Genomic DNA, 16,395 nt, shown 5'->3' on the forward strand with positions numbered 1-16,395 from the left:
CAATATATCAAAAATATTGGAGGAGACAACCATGTTTTTCTTAATAGTATTTTTTTTCATCCTAATCTTTTGACTTATGTTTTTTTTTTTTTTTTTTTTTTAATGTTTGTGAGAGGTGGTGTGTGTGCTACCATTTGACTAATCCATGGAGAATGGAGAAACCGGAATTTGCACAATTTTTTTGGCCCCCCCCCCTCACCTCTCTTTTTTCCTCATGAATGAGAGGTGGAAGATAACATAAGCACTTTTGTGTATTGCCCCCCACAACCACCTCCAAATATGAATATATATATATATATATATACATACACACACCTGTATGTGGTTTATATGTATTGGTAGGTGTGGGTTAGGGGTACCTAGACGTCAACAAGAGCTAATTATCTGTTCCCCCACAATAACAATTGTCACGCTACACACACTACCCTATGTTCTGATATAACAGAGAATGATGTTATCCAGATGCACCAACAAATGAATAGACAGTTTACTATTTTTTTTAACTGAGAATTCCATACCCCAGCATGTACACCAGACAAATAGACAACTCTAAATTCGAATCGCCAACCAAACCCGTTCCACACTGAATACAACTTAGACTAAAAGCTGAACTACTGAAAACTCATGGAGAGAAAACAGGAGAACCTTTTCATGAGCCTTTGGCTCATACAAAAGAATAATGTCAAAACTGCTTGATGTGAGAGTTGAACTCACGACCTCCCGCATTGAAGGAATTACGACATTAACTTCACTATCACAACCAAAGTTTCTTTCCAAAAAAAATTGAATCAATAGTTGTAATCTTGGCGGCAAAAAAGTTGTGCTGCTCAAGCAGTTTCAATAGTAAAACTTTCCACCCCCAAAAAAAACTTTCAAATGGTCCAATCACAGCCACCTGCCGCTGCCACCTTTGAGACTGAAGTAGTTGGTTTCTAAGATACATACAAGATACAGTAACTGCAAATACTTGTGCATCCCAACAATACAAATACTATTATTCTATTGTGACATTTAACATCAATGTTTTGCAAGAGTGCAAGCAGCAGTTCCTGAAGAATGGCATTTTCCCTTCAACTTCTCATCCATTGCTGTTTTGTTTCCTCTGCTGGCTTTCCGAGGAACCTGCAGGCATACTTAAACCAGAAATCAAGTGCAAAAAAAACTCACTCCAAGATTGATACATGTCCACTCCAACTACATGCAGCAAGTACATTAGGAATCACAGGATGGAAAGCAACGTCTATGCAGGCTTGCTCGTATGCCTTGATTTTCCTGATGAGTTCTGATGATTTGTAGTCATAAAAATAGATACAACCATCTGAAGAGCCAGAGACGAGCTTCTCCCCATCAAGACTGAAATTGCACTTGATGGGGAACCCAGAAACCCCATGGCTTTCATATCTTTTGTACTTATCTAGCTTGAAAGGGGGAATAGAAGAGAAGATTGCAATGTAGTTTCCATTTGACTGGGCAACAAAAGTTGGATCCAATGGATGGTGCTTAATACAAGGACATGTATAGGCTTCCACATAAACCTGTTATACAAGAAATAGAAGAATTATCATCAATGATGGAAGAGATTAGAAAGCAAACTTGTTAACTAAGAATCTTGGTATGTAATTGACCTGAAGGCAGTTGATTTTTCATCAACATTAGCGCTAAAATGAGCAATGCATCAAAAACATAAAAAGGTCTAACCAAACTTATACGGTAAATAGAAGGTAAACAACACTCTATCATCACTTGCAATTGCATATCCAAGTCAGTTGTCACCAGCACGTACGCTTTATTAGCTATCATTGTAGGTTCATTTTATATTTCTAATCATGCTTACCTTGATTGGAGCAAAATGGAAATAATGCTTCCTGGTCATTTCTACATCATATGAACAAACAATGAAAAACTGGACATAAAGTGGAAATATCCCTTATCTTGACAAAGAATATGCGCATCGCCATAATGGAATACATAATCAGCATGATGATGCTTATCAGCAGTATAACTGACATGCATTTAGGATATCAAAGTGTTCAAATCAATAATTCCCAGAGATTGCAAAGGACAAAAACTCTCAAAATTGAAAAGGAGCATGAGGTGGAAGGAGCATATCACCTGATTAGAAAGTGGAACCTGTCGTGCGATGTCCCAAACAATTATTGAATTTTCACTGATATTGCTTCCAGAGACATCACTAGATGAGATAAATTGCTTCCCATTCACCATAAATTCAATATCAAGGATTGAACCTAGACCTCGAGCATACTCATGTACTACTTTCCCAGTTCTGATATCCCATAATTTAATACGGCCCTTTGAACCCCCAGAAAGGAAGATGTTGGAGTTGTCGGGATGGAACTTAGTAACTCCAACCGCCTGATCCTCCTTAAAAATCTGAGTCTCTAGCCCCTTTTCAATATCAACTAACCTCGATGAGTTGTCATAACCACATGACAGTAGAAACAACCCTTGCTGTGAAAATTTCACATCTTTTACTGCTGCACTGTGAAATCTATATGCACGAGCTAACTTCTGATCTCTGCTCCACACATTCCATATGCAGACCGAGCCATCCATTCCGGCAGAAGCAAGGAGATGAGCTGCAAACTAAGTAACTAACTAGAATGAACAGATCATAAGGCAGGAAATATACATATCAAGTATACAGCTCACTAAATCGACAATGCCGTAGTTCAAAAGGTTTCAGGAGATAATAAAATAGATGAAAGGGTCTCAACAATGTGAACATACCACGGCTAGGTGACCAGTTTAGGGCATTGACAGCCTTTGTGTGATAATGCAGCTCTATAGACAGCCTTTCTGGTACCTGGCTTCGTTGTTTGTAGCCCCTCCCTTGATGTCTCAACAATGACGAAATACTGTGGGGTAGATCTGAATCCCTAATACTTCCTAGGGATGAGAACACGGACAAGCACCTCAGTTACTGAAGAAATAAATTATGTATGTATGTGCACGCGCGTGTGCGTATGCATAAAAACATCCTAGAGTTTGGAATATATATATATATATGACCTCACCCAGAGAATGATTTTAAGAAAGGTCACAGACTCACATGGACATGTTGGTCTGAACCATGTCTTTCTTAATTCATTGACGACACGATTGCATATGAAAACCCGTAAGTTTAATGTAATAATGTTTACTTCCAACAAGGAAAATATACAATATATGCACTTGGTAAAGATAAACTTGATACATGCTTTATTGGTGTCAGCTGGTAACGATGGAACAGTAATACATTATACATGGTCATTGACTTGGCGAAATTTCAATGATTGTCAATTGAAGCTTTTACAGCTTAGTATGGTGGCATTGGAATATCTAATAGGCTCGCTTACAAATTTCAATGATTTTCTGTCAGGCTTGTAGCATAATGTTTTAACTTTTGTTGTTTCATTTTTCTACAAAAGTATATGAATAATCATGTGCTTGTTTGTCAGATGTTACTCAAATTCAATCATGCACCTGTGCCATTCAGCCAATTCCGCCAAAAGATATATGGATGAATGCAGTAACAAGCAATCAACAATTTCTCATCTTATTTTTACCACGATGCGGTCTCTTGTTTTCAACAAATTCTGAGCCATCAGAAATCATCCTTGAGCCATTACTAGTGCAAGGAAACACCCTTTGTCAAAGCAAGAAAAAATGAAGTATTGCTTGAAAAAGAAAAATTAGTGATTAACCAGCTTTCTAATTGGATGGACCAGCTATCTATTTGACACAAGTACTGGTTGAAAGATCATCAACCCTTTATCTCGAACAATATGTCTGGGTCACCTACACAAATTCATATGAGAACTAGTGAGAATCCATCACAGGAATTCTCCTTCGCAATCCGATGCAGTGCATCACTCATATGGCAGGACCCTAGTTACCCCTTGCTAATTTATCACTATGCCAGCGGTTCGATGCAGCAAACCGCAACTAGGGGACACCCTAACAAAATCTTCACTTGGAATCATATTTATAAAGTTTAAAAGAGTTTTGAGCCGGCTGCCAACATTCAACAACCTTACTGCTTTATTCGAGCATAAGGCCAACTGGGACACTAGGCAGACTTAATCGAGAGATATCAAAAATAATATAGTTAATCCCCCTCAAAGTTGCACTTCCAACACGGACAGCTCTCTTTCTAGTCAAAAACCAGCAAGAAGAACTGAGCACTCTACTTGTATCTAATCTACGATTCTCTTTAATTCTCTTAAAGCACCTCTCGGGCTTATCTATGATTCCATGTTTGCGGCACCCAGAACTATACAATTCCTGTTTATAATAATGTCAGCGTTACACAGCTTAATCGACTCATAATTGCTGATCTAATCATCCTTTTTTGTTCAAATATAGAGCTGCTTAATTTCATCAAGATTCAACCTTGACAATCTTGTGAATTCATATTACTCCCCCCAACTACCCACAACATTAAGAACATTATCTAGAAAGCTCCAGTTCCCGAGAGTCCCATGATCTAATCCATGCAAAATAAATGGAGTTGCAATGAACATGATAAAAATAAAATCTTTCTAAGTTAAGGGGCCAACCTAACTACAACACGTAATTTCCATCCCTCCATATCACCATCTAGCTACTTTATCACAACCTTTCACACAGTTAGCACAATAATAGCATACTAAAATCAGCATTATCTCATCTACTTCAAAGTTAAACTTCGTCTATTAGTACATTCAAATTGTCAAGAGATTCACAAAAGTAAATTATTAACAGTAATCTTTAACTTGAGTATATTAAAAAACAAAAACACAATCGAAGAAAGCCTACCGGGCGAAGAGGAGAGGGGAGCATCCCGATTAGGATCCGGGTTAAGTACGGGAACTTGGGAAACCGAAGCCGAGAGTGCTTGTTCACGCTTGGACACGTACCTTCCAACAATCGGAGCTTGTGGTCGAAGAACCGAAGGGGAGTGCGACCAATAACCATGGTGAGGATTGTTGAGTGGGGGATACGGGTAATTGGGCTTGGGTCGTTTCGAAGGAGGGAATATTGCAAGGTGGTCGGGCTTGGATACTGGTTTTGTTCCCGGTAGGGTTTCGGGTTCGTCGTCTGAGGTATAGGCGCTCCTCAGAAGATCCATCGCCGTTGTATTTCGCGAGGGTGACAAAAGTATTAAACTACTCCAGGCCCAGAGTTACTTCGGCCCGTTTTTTATAGTCCAGTCCGGCCCAATATATCAAATCAATAATGGCCCAGCGCTTCTACGAGTGTCTCGATGACACCACACACCAGTCTCGTATCAGCCCAGGCCCATTATGGTTTCAAGCTTGTTTCACACAACATGGAAGCCCAATTGCTTTTCGTGACTAGCAGATGCCCAATGTGGGCCCATTAGTTAGTTGACTTGCATTTTTAAATTTCTTCATAAGCCAACTCCATAATAACCAAATAAAATCATATAATATTAGTTGTGTTATTATGTACTATGAAGGATTGAAAACATAATAAGCCCATTTCGTTTAGTATTTTTTTAGTAACCGATAACAACACCAACAAGTTTACCCTTTGAATATTTGATATAGACTTAAATTCATGTCGTAAAACCCACGCGTACAACAGTTTCCCACATGACTATATGTTAAATTGGATCAAAGTCCAACACTTTGCCACAAGGATATTCCTTCTCGTTTAGTCTTTCAATTATTCAATTTCAATAATATGATTATGCTAATCAGCTTGTTGAGATGGTTGATTTGTGTCAGTACCGAACAAGGATATAAGGCTCTCTCTTTAGGTCTTTAAGGGATTCTCTCACTTTATTTGTACTCCTTTATTAAAAGGAGTAATTTAAACAAAGAATGGCCTTACACATTTAATCATGAAGAGTGAAGAAAGGGAATACAAGGACTCAAAATAGTAGGTCCTTCTAGATTCACTTCTTTCATATAACAATCATTCACTTCACACTCTTTAAAAATAGGGTCTCTCTCCACCGCCCATCCTAAAGTTTATAAAACGATACATTTCCTTCAAAGTACATATTTATCACCATCATCAAATATACATACATACATATATATATATATAAATGATGCAAACATGAGGTCATGTGTTACGTAGGCTAGTTCATTCTATGTTGGTTCTCATCACCTAATCTAGAGGGGGAAAAGATTGAAGGTAGTTTAAGGGGCAATGCTCCGAAAATGTATTGTTAAGATTATTTATTGAAAATTAATAGGAAACTAGCAAATATCTATATAGTTTAAATTATGCATCACAAATTAAAATATAAAAAGTTCAAGATATTAAAACATAAGATTTGAAAATAATAAAAAAAATAGAGATTAGAATAATCTTAATATCTCAAAATTTACACGGATCTCGTTAAATTTATTTATTTTTATTTTAAATATGTAGCCTTGGATACATTATGATGTTCTGGCATGCCTATTTAAAGATAGGAAATTATGAAGTGATAATGTCAATAATAACCTATATATAAAAATAAGACCTAAACCATTTTTTATAAATTTAATTATTGATCCCACTTCATACATTAAAAGTTTAATTAAGATATAGACTTTTAACAACACAAGCAAATGACAAAACAAATAATGAAATTCTTTTGAGAAAAGAGGACAAGAAGACAAGAAATGAAACAGTATTTTCAGATATTGGCAAGGTAGGTGATAATATATATATATATTAAAACCAAAAGGAATGTTTCATGAAAGAGAGTCAAGATCCATGTCAAACCCACCACCAAGTATGACTTGTTTTTGTGACAAGACATGTGCCCACTAAGTAGTCAATTTGTTTATTTAATACTCAAAAATCCTGTTGAATTTTAAAAAAGTAAGAATTCTCTCCTTCTTTGTGGTAGAAAATTGTGTGAAGATAAAAGTATTTTGAACCCAAGTCAACGAAAAGAAAGATGGTCCAATAAGGCACAACTACAACAGAAGTCTATCTCATTATATATCTTCTAATTAATTTTATATAGAAAGCATGCAATTGAGCTTGGAGAGGGAGTTGGTAAAGATGAGCAGGATTTGGACAAGTTAAATTAAGAATGTTTAGATAATGTCAATTGCGTCACTAAATTATGATTAATCTATAAATCAAAAGAGCTGACTCAACCTATTTAATATACAATCTTGTTCTGTATTGTTTATGGGTGGTTTATGAATTTAATCCTTCCACAAATCCTTGTCCCATTGAAAGAAGGGCTTTTGAGAAAGTTGGCGAATTAAATTAATTACATATCTTTCTTGGGCTAGGCATAGTCCAGTTGAAGTTAGTGGAATTCTTAGTTGGTTTTGTAGGAGCACATATGTACACACACAGATATATATATATATACACACACACACACATATATATATATATTGTATAATATATATCATTTGTTATTGTATTATTTCATTGATATCTTCTTTGTATAATCGATTCAATTGTATCTCATTATTCTACAACACGTACCCTCCATTAATTACCTTCGTAAATCACAAGAAATCTATTTATTAAGTAAAATTTTGAGGTCTCAATAATGAACGAATTAATCAATCTTATTATATCCAATTTAAGGTAAATCCGTGAGATGGATGGGTTAAGTAGAAAAACCTCAACACAACCATAAATGTAATTTCCATATAAACTCTAAATATTATTATTCATACAATAATTTGTTGAGAAAAATATGATCGGAAAGTGTTTATGCATATGTTTATCGTGTTTGCATATCCGTGTGTACGTATGGGTTAACATACAGACACCCATCTAAAGCTAAGGGTTTGTTTGGAAACAGTTTTCTGTTTTCAAAAATTGTTTTGGTTTTGAAAATTCATTTGGATTGGTGTTTTCAGAAATTATTTTGTAAAACTGAAAATTGTTTTTGGTTTTGAAAAACCAAAACTGTATTTTGATGTTTTATAAAATTCTTTCATGTTTTCTCTTTCCTCTGTCCTCTTTCTCCACGCAAAATCCTCTACCAAATGAATTTTGTTTTCAATTTTATTTCTTAAAATTATTTTCAAAATCTAATCTTAAAATCAGTTTTTGAAAACAAAAAACCAAAACCATTTCTAAACACATCCTAAAACTTTAAGACAACGAATTATAAGTGCGTCTGTGTTTATGAATCACTTAATTCTTTCATACTTAATTGATAAAATAACCTAATCGCATGTGTATACCACAAAACAAGTATTTGACCAAAAATTATGAAAGGACAGTTTTCTTAGTCAACTCCATATTGGTTGCATGCATAGTACTCAAGAGCTGACCCATTTCTACCACCCAATTTGCTCAACAATGTTCACTCACTCTTCATCACTCCCATGGTCAACCAAGAAAATTATATTAGTTGACTAATATATATTGTTAAATATTCCCATCAGTACTTAATCTAGTTTGATTAATTATAATAAATTGACTTAAGGAATTAATGGTGACGAGTTTGGTGAGTGCGAAAGAAAACCAACCCATTAAGGGGGTTGACTTTTTTATCACAACACACGCCTCATGAAAAAAAAAATATGCTGGAAATTTCACACACATTGTTGTATTGACTAAATGTATAGTGGGTTTCTCAATACTAGATTGATATTGTTTTGTTATTATTATTATTTAACTTTCATCGATGACCATGTAAGTCAGCTAGGAACTACTTGGGATAGCCTTGTTGGTTATCTTTCGAATTTAGAGAGTATGGTACTCGAGGTCGAGAGTTTGAATCAACTATCACTCCTATCCACATGGATTTTGATTCAATCTTACCTATCGCCAACATGATGTGAGTTGTTTTGACGGTTCAAGCTTTATGTCCACTCAATTCTTCAAAGGACATATTAAGCTGGGTTTCTCGATTAAAAAAATATATGTATAAGCTAGGTGGCAACCCTCACACATGATCACACACATGGTTTACTTGTACTTGATGGTTATTACTCACCAATTCTTCAATGAGTATATAATGTAGTTGTTTTGTCATCTTCCATATATACTCCTCAAGCTTAAAACCTCATGACATCATTTTTTATTGCATATTATAACCTATATAAGGAATGGTTTTAGGGAGCATATGTATGTTTGTGTGTATATATCTTAGTTAATTTTCATTGAATTATTTTAGGTAGTAAAGTATATAATAATGATCATAGAGGCAACTTTATATATTTTATCTGTTTAATTATTGTATCCATAATATTTATCACATTTTATTAATTAGATCACTTTCCAACAACCTCCACTCGTGTCTAAAAATGAAATATTATGCCATCAAATAATGATCATATTCTCCCCAATCAAGGTTTTATTATTGTGGTTTTATTCTATTATTATTGTAGATCCTTGAAAATATTCCTCTCTTACACTAACATTAACATATATATAATGATATAAAGATATAGGGGGGGGGGTGTGAAATTGAGTGTTCATTGAGGTTTAAACTTTAATGTATAAAATGTTCGATATGTACAAATGTTAGAGAATTACGTGTATAGAAAATTTTAATTAATGAAGTTAATTTTAAAGACCAGCCCTATTAAGAAAATAAAAATAGAATTAAGGTATCGTTTGGTTCAAAGATTGTATAAATCTGCTACCTTATGCCATATTGTTTTAAAGATATTTGGGAAAATGTCTTCATCATCTGTGTGATTAAGTTATTTCCACTAATTTGATTGCGAATTCTCATCTTATAAAAAATATACACTGATTGTTTGTCATATCATTTTCGAGTCATGTGGAAAAATGTCTTCATCCATGTGATTAACTATTCGCTCAATAGAACATAATTTTCTCTTTTTCTTCTATGATTAAGGACTAAATACTAGGGATGTTCACCGAAATCGACCGTAATCGAACCGATTGGTCAGTTTTTAAAAAAATTATAATTTCTCCAATAAAAATCTGACCAAATCGATAAAAATCGACAATTTAATCAGTTAAATTTATATCAAAAAACATGGAAAAAAAAAGGACAGAAACTGACCGTGAACACCTCTACTAAATACCGAGTGTGGGAGGAGTTGGAACCCTCAACCTTCAAATTGGGGTGATTTGGGAGTTGTCATTGAACCAAGTGGGTTATTCTCCAAAACGAACCACTTAGGTGATAGCCTAGTGATAAATCTCTATCAGGCAAAGTCGTATAGATTTGGAAGGTTCTGAGTTCGATTCCTAGTCGCGCGATGAGTTTTGACTCAACTTACTCAAACATCAGGTGACAAATTTTGTACGAGAGTTTAAAAGTATATCAAGATGTTCAAGTGACAAATTTATATAGTCAATCGTCGTTGGTCACCAAAATAAATTGTTCTACCAAACGAACACGGCTTCATAAACCAATTGATTGGATGATACTGAGATATTTGATTGAATCTTATCAAATTAAAAGATTGCATCATGAAATGAGATGTGAATGGGATTGAATACTTGTAAAACTAGGGTTAGGCCAAATGATTAGATATTTGAAGAAGTTTGATAAAAAATAAAGTGATTTTCAGGGCTGGCTCTGACTCGTAGGGTGGGAGGCAAGGAGTGGGTCCTACATGTCTTTGCACGCGTGCAATCTTATGCGTGTGGACCACCACCACACGCGTTGATTTAAACAAAGGAAAAGTCAAACACTACTAAGCATGACGCCACTAGAGTCTTCCTCCGGTCTCACTCCTCACTGCCAGTCACCAAGTCAAAATTTTAATTTCACATTTCCAATTAATTAATTAATTAATGTCAATGTTTTTGCTTTTTGGGTGGTTAAGAATTATAGGATAATAAAGTCATAATAAGACGAACAAATGGACAATATAGAAGGAAAAACCCAAATTGAACAATTCTACTAATTATTCTTATCACAAAAAAATGAGGTTTGTGAATCATATTACCATAAATTTGCTCCCTCCTAATAAGAGAAGCAAGCTTAGCCATTCGCGCGAGGGAATGAGTTATCGTATTACTTGAGCGATTAATATGTTGACAATGAGTAATACCAAGACTACTCATAAGAGACCTAGTTTTTCTAACAGAATGTCTCATTCTAGAGTCTAAATGATCATCCTCTTTCAAAGCATGAACAACATTTTTAGACTCCACCTCAAATTCAAAACCCTTGATAGCTCCCATCCATAAGACTTCGTAATGAACTAGTAGCCGCTAAGAGTTCCGCAAATGTTGGATCAACTCGTCCCTCAATCAATTTAGATAAACAGAACAGAGGCTTACCTAAATGATCTTTCAAGACAACTCCAACCCTCACCGCCTCCATCTCCACAAACAAAACCCCGTTGACGATTCAATTTTAAACTACCCAGACACTAATATAATTATTAGACATTAAAAGTAATTTAATTCTATTAACCCTCTTTATGCTAATTTGGTAATGATACTTAGATCATAAATAAAACTCTTACATTAATAAGATCGATTCAATTCAAATATTGTTATTAGAAAGTTGAAGAATTAAGAATTAGAACAATTCTAAATTCTTAACAGAAAGATTGTAGTAAAGACAAAAATCTTGAATTCTCATGTTAGGAAAAGAAAATGATTGAAAAATGAATTGGATTTCAATTCCAAACTCAATTGACTTCGAAGTTTGGTCAAATATGATATTATCTTTGACTTCAAAAAGCACAAATCCAAGTTGTGCCACACATTCAGTATTATTTGATTCAACCCAACATGATTGCTGAGTGACTCTGAAATGCAAAAACTACTGCCACCTACCTAAGGAAAACGATTTCACGTCATTTACCAACAAAATTTGTTCTTACAAATTCAATAATCATTTTTTTTTATTTTTTCCCCTCAATAACCGAGAATGATACTATACAAATTTGTCATTTGGACATACGATATGGGTATAAACTCAGATCATTAGGTCTGTGTGCATAAAAATTTCTCACCCGACGATATGATAAATTAGGCCAAGCTTAGTGCGTGGCCACAAGGATATTAATTGTTCACAATAAGAATCGAACTATAGACATTCCAATCAAAGAAAATTTTGATAATGCCATTATGTGTTATTGGTGTTCTTATGTTAGTGGTTGTCAACTTTCTTCAGGTGACTGCATTTTTTAAGAAATTATAGGTAATGTTCATGAGGAGGCAAGATATTATTTTATTTTCAAATCAATTTAGCAGTAATAGTTTGAAAATTTTAAAAATCACTCCAATCTTAAGTACTTAGAATACTAGTTTAAAGTAATAAAAATTAATTGGTTGATTTTTTACATGAAAATCCCTAATCACTTTCTTTTGATATGCATTGGATAAATACGTGGGTCACGCATGATAAGAAAATACATAAAAATTTCACGTAAGAGTTTGGGACAAGAATCAAACCTGCAACCTCCAAATAGAACATATTCTATCATAATCTTTTAAAAAATCACTATAATCTTTGATTTCAAGTACTTAGAATAATTATTTAAAATGATAAATTTAATTGATTTTTGATATTAAATTGAATACTATTTAAGTGGAGATTGAACTTAAACTTTACCATGTATTAGGGTTTTAATTGAGTCAATTCAAACAAGGCAAAGGGTGTCCAAGACACTGTCTTGAATATTCCTTCAACTAATTAATTTTTGGAACAAGATGTCAAATAAAGTATGTAAGAGCATAAACAAAAACATATATCCAAGAAATTAAATTAGAAGAAAATGAAAATTTCATCTTGCCTAATCATCTCAAAATGTCAACCCCACTCAATTTGAGTCCCAAATGAAGTTATCTTAGATGATATAGATACACAAATAGATGCAGCGAACCGTTATCCATCATTTTATGTTTATATATAAACACCAAAACCCATCAACAAGAACATCTCAAACACAAACAACACAAAACCCCAAATTCTCTCTCGACTAAGGAAAGCAAACATAGCAACGTCCTTACAAGAGCATACTAGTTGAGCTGCTAGCTTCTTCGCCATGGCTGATGATCATCAGTTCAACACAAGCAACAACTGGTGCCGGTATGAGGCCGCCGCCCCCTCCTCATCTTCTTCTTCCACGATTAACAACAGCTTTGGCTGGCCAAATGAAATGGTAGATATTAAAGCAAGACCTTCCCTGGATTCGGCATCGGAACCCGATAATAGTTCAGTTGTTTTTCATAATCCCCAGAAGCTTCAAGGTCCTGGTTCTACTAGCCTTGATTTGCAAATGATTGATTTAGGACTCTCTTCACACTCAATGGATTGGAACCAAGCCTTGCTGTAAGTATATACATATTTCTAAACCCTAATAGAAATCTCCGTAGTTTTTCAAGCTCAACCTTGATTAATATTTTTGTGGTTTTGATGTAGTCGTGGAGATAAAACCGAGCCGAGTTTTCGATCAATTCTTCAAGACAACATGAATTATCAACAAATCAATAGAGGGTTTTCTTTAGATCAAGCACCAACACAGTTTAGTCCTCATGGAAGCTCAAGTGATCAAAGTAGTGCTGTGACATGTCAAGGCTTGCCTTCTAGTAATTTTCAGATGGACTCTTCTTCTCTCTATGGCAGTCCTTCGACTATGTTGCAAGGATTTTTTGGATCCGATAATAGTCATCAACAGCAACAACAATCGCCGTATGAGAATCATCATCATCGATCGATGAATTACCAGTACGGGGCACCCAATTACGGCATGAGCAGTACTAATGAACTAGTGCCTAATTCTTGGTCTAAAGTTCCACAGTTCTTGAGAAGTACTACTTCACCTCCTAAACAACAAAGCCAGTTGCCATTCTCAAACAACGCAGCGTTTTGGAACACGTCCGCCAGCGCCATGACCGATGGGAGACCCGGATTCTTCCCAACATTGCAACCTCAATTTCCTGCACAAAGTTTCAATGAAAAACCAAAAGTAAGTACATTCCAAAAGGAACAGATGTACGCAGTCTTATTCCCGAAAATATGTTTATTAAGTTGAGTATATGACTTTAAAACAAATAAAGACAAATATGTATATATATGCGTCTGTGTGTGAGGTTGTAATGAAGCATTTGATTGATTGATTATTTTGAATTAGCAGAATATATCTCATGAAGCTGGAGACTCAAGTTCAGTGGTGAAGAAAAGTAGTAGTGATCAATCAGCATCCAAAAGGACTAGAAATGAAAACTCAACACCTTTACCACCATTCAAAGTACAAATTAACATTCTTTTTGAAATTAATTAACTAAAGCGTATATATATTTATATATGGACAGAAAAAGATTATTAGATGATAATCATGGGGTGTTTGTACATATATGTGTATGTATAGGTGAGGAAAGAGAAGATGGGGGACAGAATCACTGCACTTCAACAATTGGTTTCACCTTTCGGAAAGGTATGTAAGTAAGCATGACATATATGTATAGATTTTGATTTCTCTCAATCAATTAATATATCTTGCTTTAGTGTTGCCTTTCACAAAGAGTAAGAGTGAGAGATCATTTTCATTCTGAATTAGGGAAACCTCAATTGTGATGATGATGTGCATACATCCTTTGCCTTTTCAGTTCCCACTCATTCTTTTTTATAAATTTGAATTATCATCATGTACATGTTTTTGTGTGTGTGTGTGTTTTTGTCAGACTGATACAGCTTCGGTGCTCTCTGAAGCCATTGAATACATCAAATTCCTCCATGAGCAGGTCACTGTAAGTCCCATTGCTTGAAGTTTGAATCCTAGCTAGCTACCACATTGTTTTCATAAATTAAATTTCACTTCTTTCTCACCTATTTAGGGTTTTAAGATAAACGATTTTTTTTCACATGTTTAATCACTGAATAATTGGTTATATTTTGGAATTAAGGCAGATGATGATAAGGTTGAGAGTTACTAATTCCGTGGGTCTACCCATTTACGTACGGGAGGAGTTAAGAGCCTCATTTCTCCAACATAATCTTTGGCCTAGTCTTTTCCATTATTAGTAGTCTTATCCGTTGTACGTCAATATGGTGCAGGCTGAAAAAAAATAAAATCACATGGTATCACGGTCTTGACCAGTATCAATTTCGAGTACAATTTTAATATTAGGGTTTGTTATTTTATATCACAGGTTTTAAGCACACCATACATGAAAAGTGGAGCTCCCATACACCAACAACAACAACAGCAACAGGTATATATATTATTCTTCGGCGCTAAATATTCATATTCTAATAAATGCACTCAAGAAACAATACATATTTATAGTCTTATACATTATTGCAGAGTTGTGAGAAATCTAAGGACGGTGAAGGACCAAAACAAGACCTTAGAAGTAGAGGACTATGTCTAGTCCCAATTTCAAGCACTTTTCCTGTCACTCATGAGACTGCTGTTGATTTTTGGACCCCAACATTTGGAGGAACTTTCAGGTAGATGATTGATCATCGTGTACATGAATTCCGCGCACCGAATCGATTCTCCTTATCGAAATCCCTAGCCAAGTTGGGTATATATGATGAGGTGAACTGAAAAAAAAGAACGACACAAGAAACACAGTCAAGCACCACAAGTTGTAGAATTCGTGAAAGAGAAGGCAATTACCCTCCATAGGAAAGGCCATTGTTGGGCTAACAAGAGGCACATTGATTCTACTTGGCCAATAACATGATCATGTGTTGAAGCATAATTTTATACTACTGCCATTATTGAAGAATTATTATGATTATCCCATATATATATATATATATGTATGTATAGTTGCTCATTTTAGGGGGAAACTTTAAGGTTTAAAGTAGCTTTAATTTTGATTGTTATTAGTATTAACATTGTGAATTACTAACTAATTAAGTAGAGTACTTGGCACAAACTTTCAGAGAAAAGAAAAGAAAGGAATTTGAAAGGGGAATATTTGAATTCCAAAATAGGGAAGAGTGTGTGGGAGTGTGGGAATGTCATTTGATTGGAAATCTCAACTTTGAATTTGTTTTTGTGTTTGGAATATTGTGTTAGTGGAAGTCAGAGGAATACCCCACACAAAGGCTCCTTCTTTTTGGGTCTTAATTAATTACTTAATTTCTAAAAAATTATTATTAATCCATAATTGGAAGGATATAATGATTTATATTTTGTTTGAGATGCTATGACATACTTTTTGATGCTTTTCAATGAATGGTCACTTTGAAGAGCTTCTATTGGAAGGCAAAGAAAAGCCAAAATGCCAAACATCCCTCTTTCCTCTCTCTTGTTCAAAAGATGCTCTCTTTGTTAAAATATTTATATCTTTTTGATCCTCAAATATTAATTATAATTATGCACATTTTAAACCATATATGATGCTTCTAATAGCATCTCCTACAGATATATAGATGTTTGATATGTCTCTATATAATTATAAAATACTGCTCATTATGCCTAGAACAAAGTGAAAATAGTGTAATTATTCCTAAACTCACCATATTAACATTTTATAGTTTATCGGATTGTTTTAGATAGTTGGTCAATA

At 34.5% G+C, this 16,395-nt stretch overlaps 2 protein-coding genes across 4 annotated transcripts; one reads left to right on the forward strand and one right to left on the reverse strand.

Moving 5' to 3' along the window:
• Positions 1–742: 742 nt before the first annotated feature.
• On the reverse strand, positions 743–5,132 carry LOC119988133 (WD repeat-containing protein 25). The gene is made up of 4 exons (XM_038833071.1): positions 4,798–5,132; positions 2,749–2,907; positions 2,113–2,597; positions 743–1,535 (listed from the first exon to the last, which is right to left on the reverse strand). The coding sequence occupies exons 1-4, from the start codon at positions 5,108–5,110 to the stop codon at positions 1,164–1,166; spliced, it is 1,329 nt and encodes a 442-aa protein (XP_038688999.1). The 5' UTR covers positions 5,111–5,132; the 3' UTR covers positions 743–1,163.
• A 7,621-nt stretch (positions 5,133–12,753) lies between these two features.
• LOC119988682 (transcription factor bHLH123-like) lies at positions 12,754–15,606 on the forward strand. 3 transcript variants are annotated; one of them, XM_038833814.1, is made up of 7 exons: positions 12,754–13,201; positions 13,292–13,838; positions 14,007–14,120; positions 14,241–14,306; positions 14,554–14,613; positions 15,022–15,087; positions 15,174–15,606. In XM_038833814.1, the coding sequence occupies exons 1-7, from the start codon at positions 12,915–12,917 to the stop codon at positions 15,324–15,326; spliced, it is 1,293 nt and encodes a 430-aa protein (XP_038689742.1). In that variant the 5' UTR covers positions 12,754–12,914; the 3' UTR covers positions 15,327–15,606. The 3 variants fall into 3 exon arrangements, with proteins under 3 accessions (XP_038689742.1, XP_038689741.1, XP_038689740.1); XM_038833813.1 differs by having other exon boundaries at positions 12,756–13,201; positions 14,554–14,619; positions 15,022–15,084; positions 15,177–15,606; XM_038833812.1 differs by having other exon boundaries at positions 12,758–13,201; positions 14,554–14,619.
• Positions 15,607–16,395: the final 789 nt, after the last annotated feature.

The sequence above is a fragment of the Tripterygium wilfordii genome, chromosome 21 (assembly GCF_013401445.1).
Source record: "Tripterygium wilfordii isolate XIE 37 chromosome 21, ASM1340144v1, whole genome shotgun sequence".
NCBI lineage: Eukaryota > Viridiplantae > Streptophyta > Magnoliopsida > Celastrales > Celastraceae > Tripterygium > Tripterygium wilfordii.

Coding starts and splice junctions, on each gene's coding strand:
- LOC119988133 (XM_038833071.1), bottom strand. CDS start 5,110: ATGGATCTTCTGAGGAGCGCCTATACCTCAGACGACGAACCCGAAACC. Junction 2,598..2,748: donor AAACTGGTCACCTAGCCGTG/GTATGTTCACAT, acceptor CTTAGTTTGCAG/CTCATCTCCTTGCTTCTGCC. Junction 1,536..2,112: donor AGGTTCCACTTTCTAATCAG/GTGATATGCTCC, acceptor CTTGTATAACAG/GTTTATGTGGAAGCCTATAC.
- LOC119988682 (XM_038833812.1), top strand. CDS start 12,915: ATGGCTGATGATCATCAGTTCAACACAAGCAACAACTGGTGCCGGTAT. Junction 13,839..14,006: donor GTTTCAATGAAAAACCAAAA/GTAAGTACATTC, acceptor TTGAATTAGCAG/AATATATCTCATGAAGCTGG. Junction 14,307..14,553: donor TGGTTTCACCTTTCGGAAAG/GTATGTAAGTAA, acceptor TGTTTTTGTCAG/ACTGATACAGCTTCGGTGCT.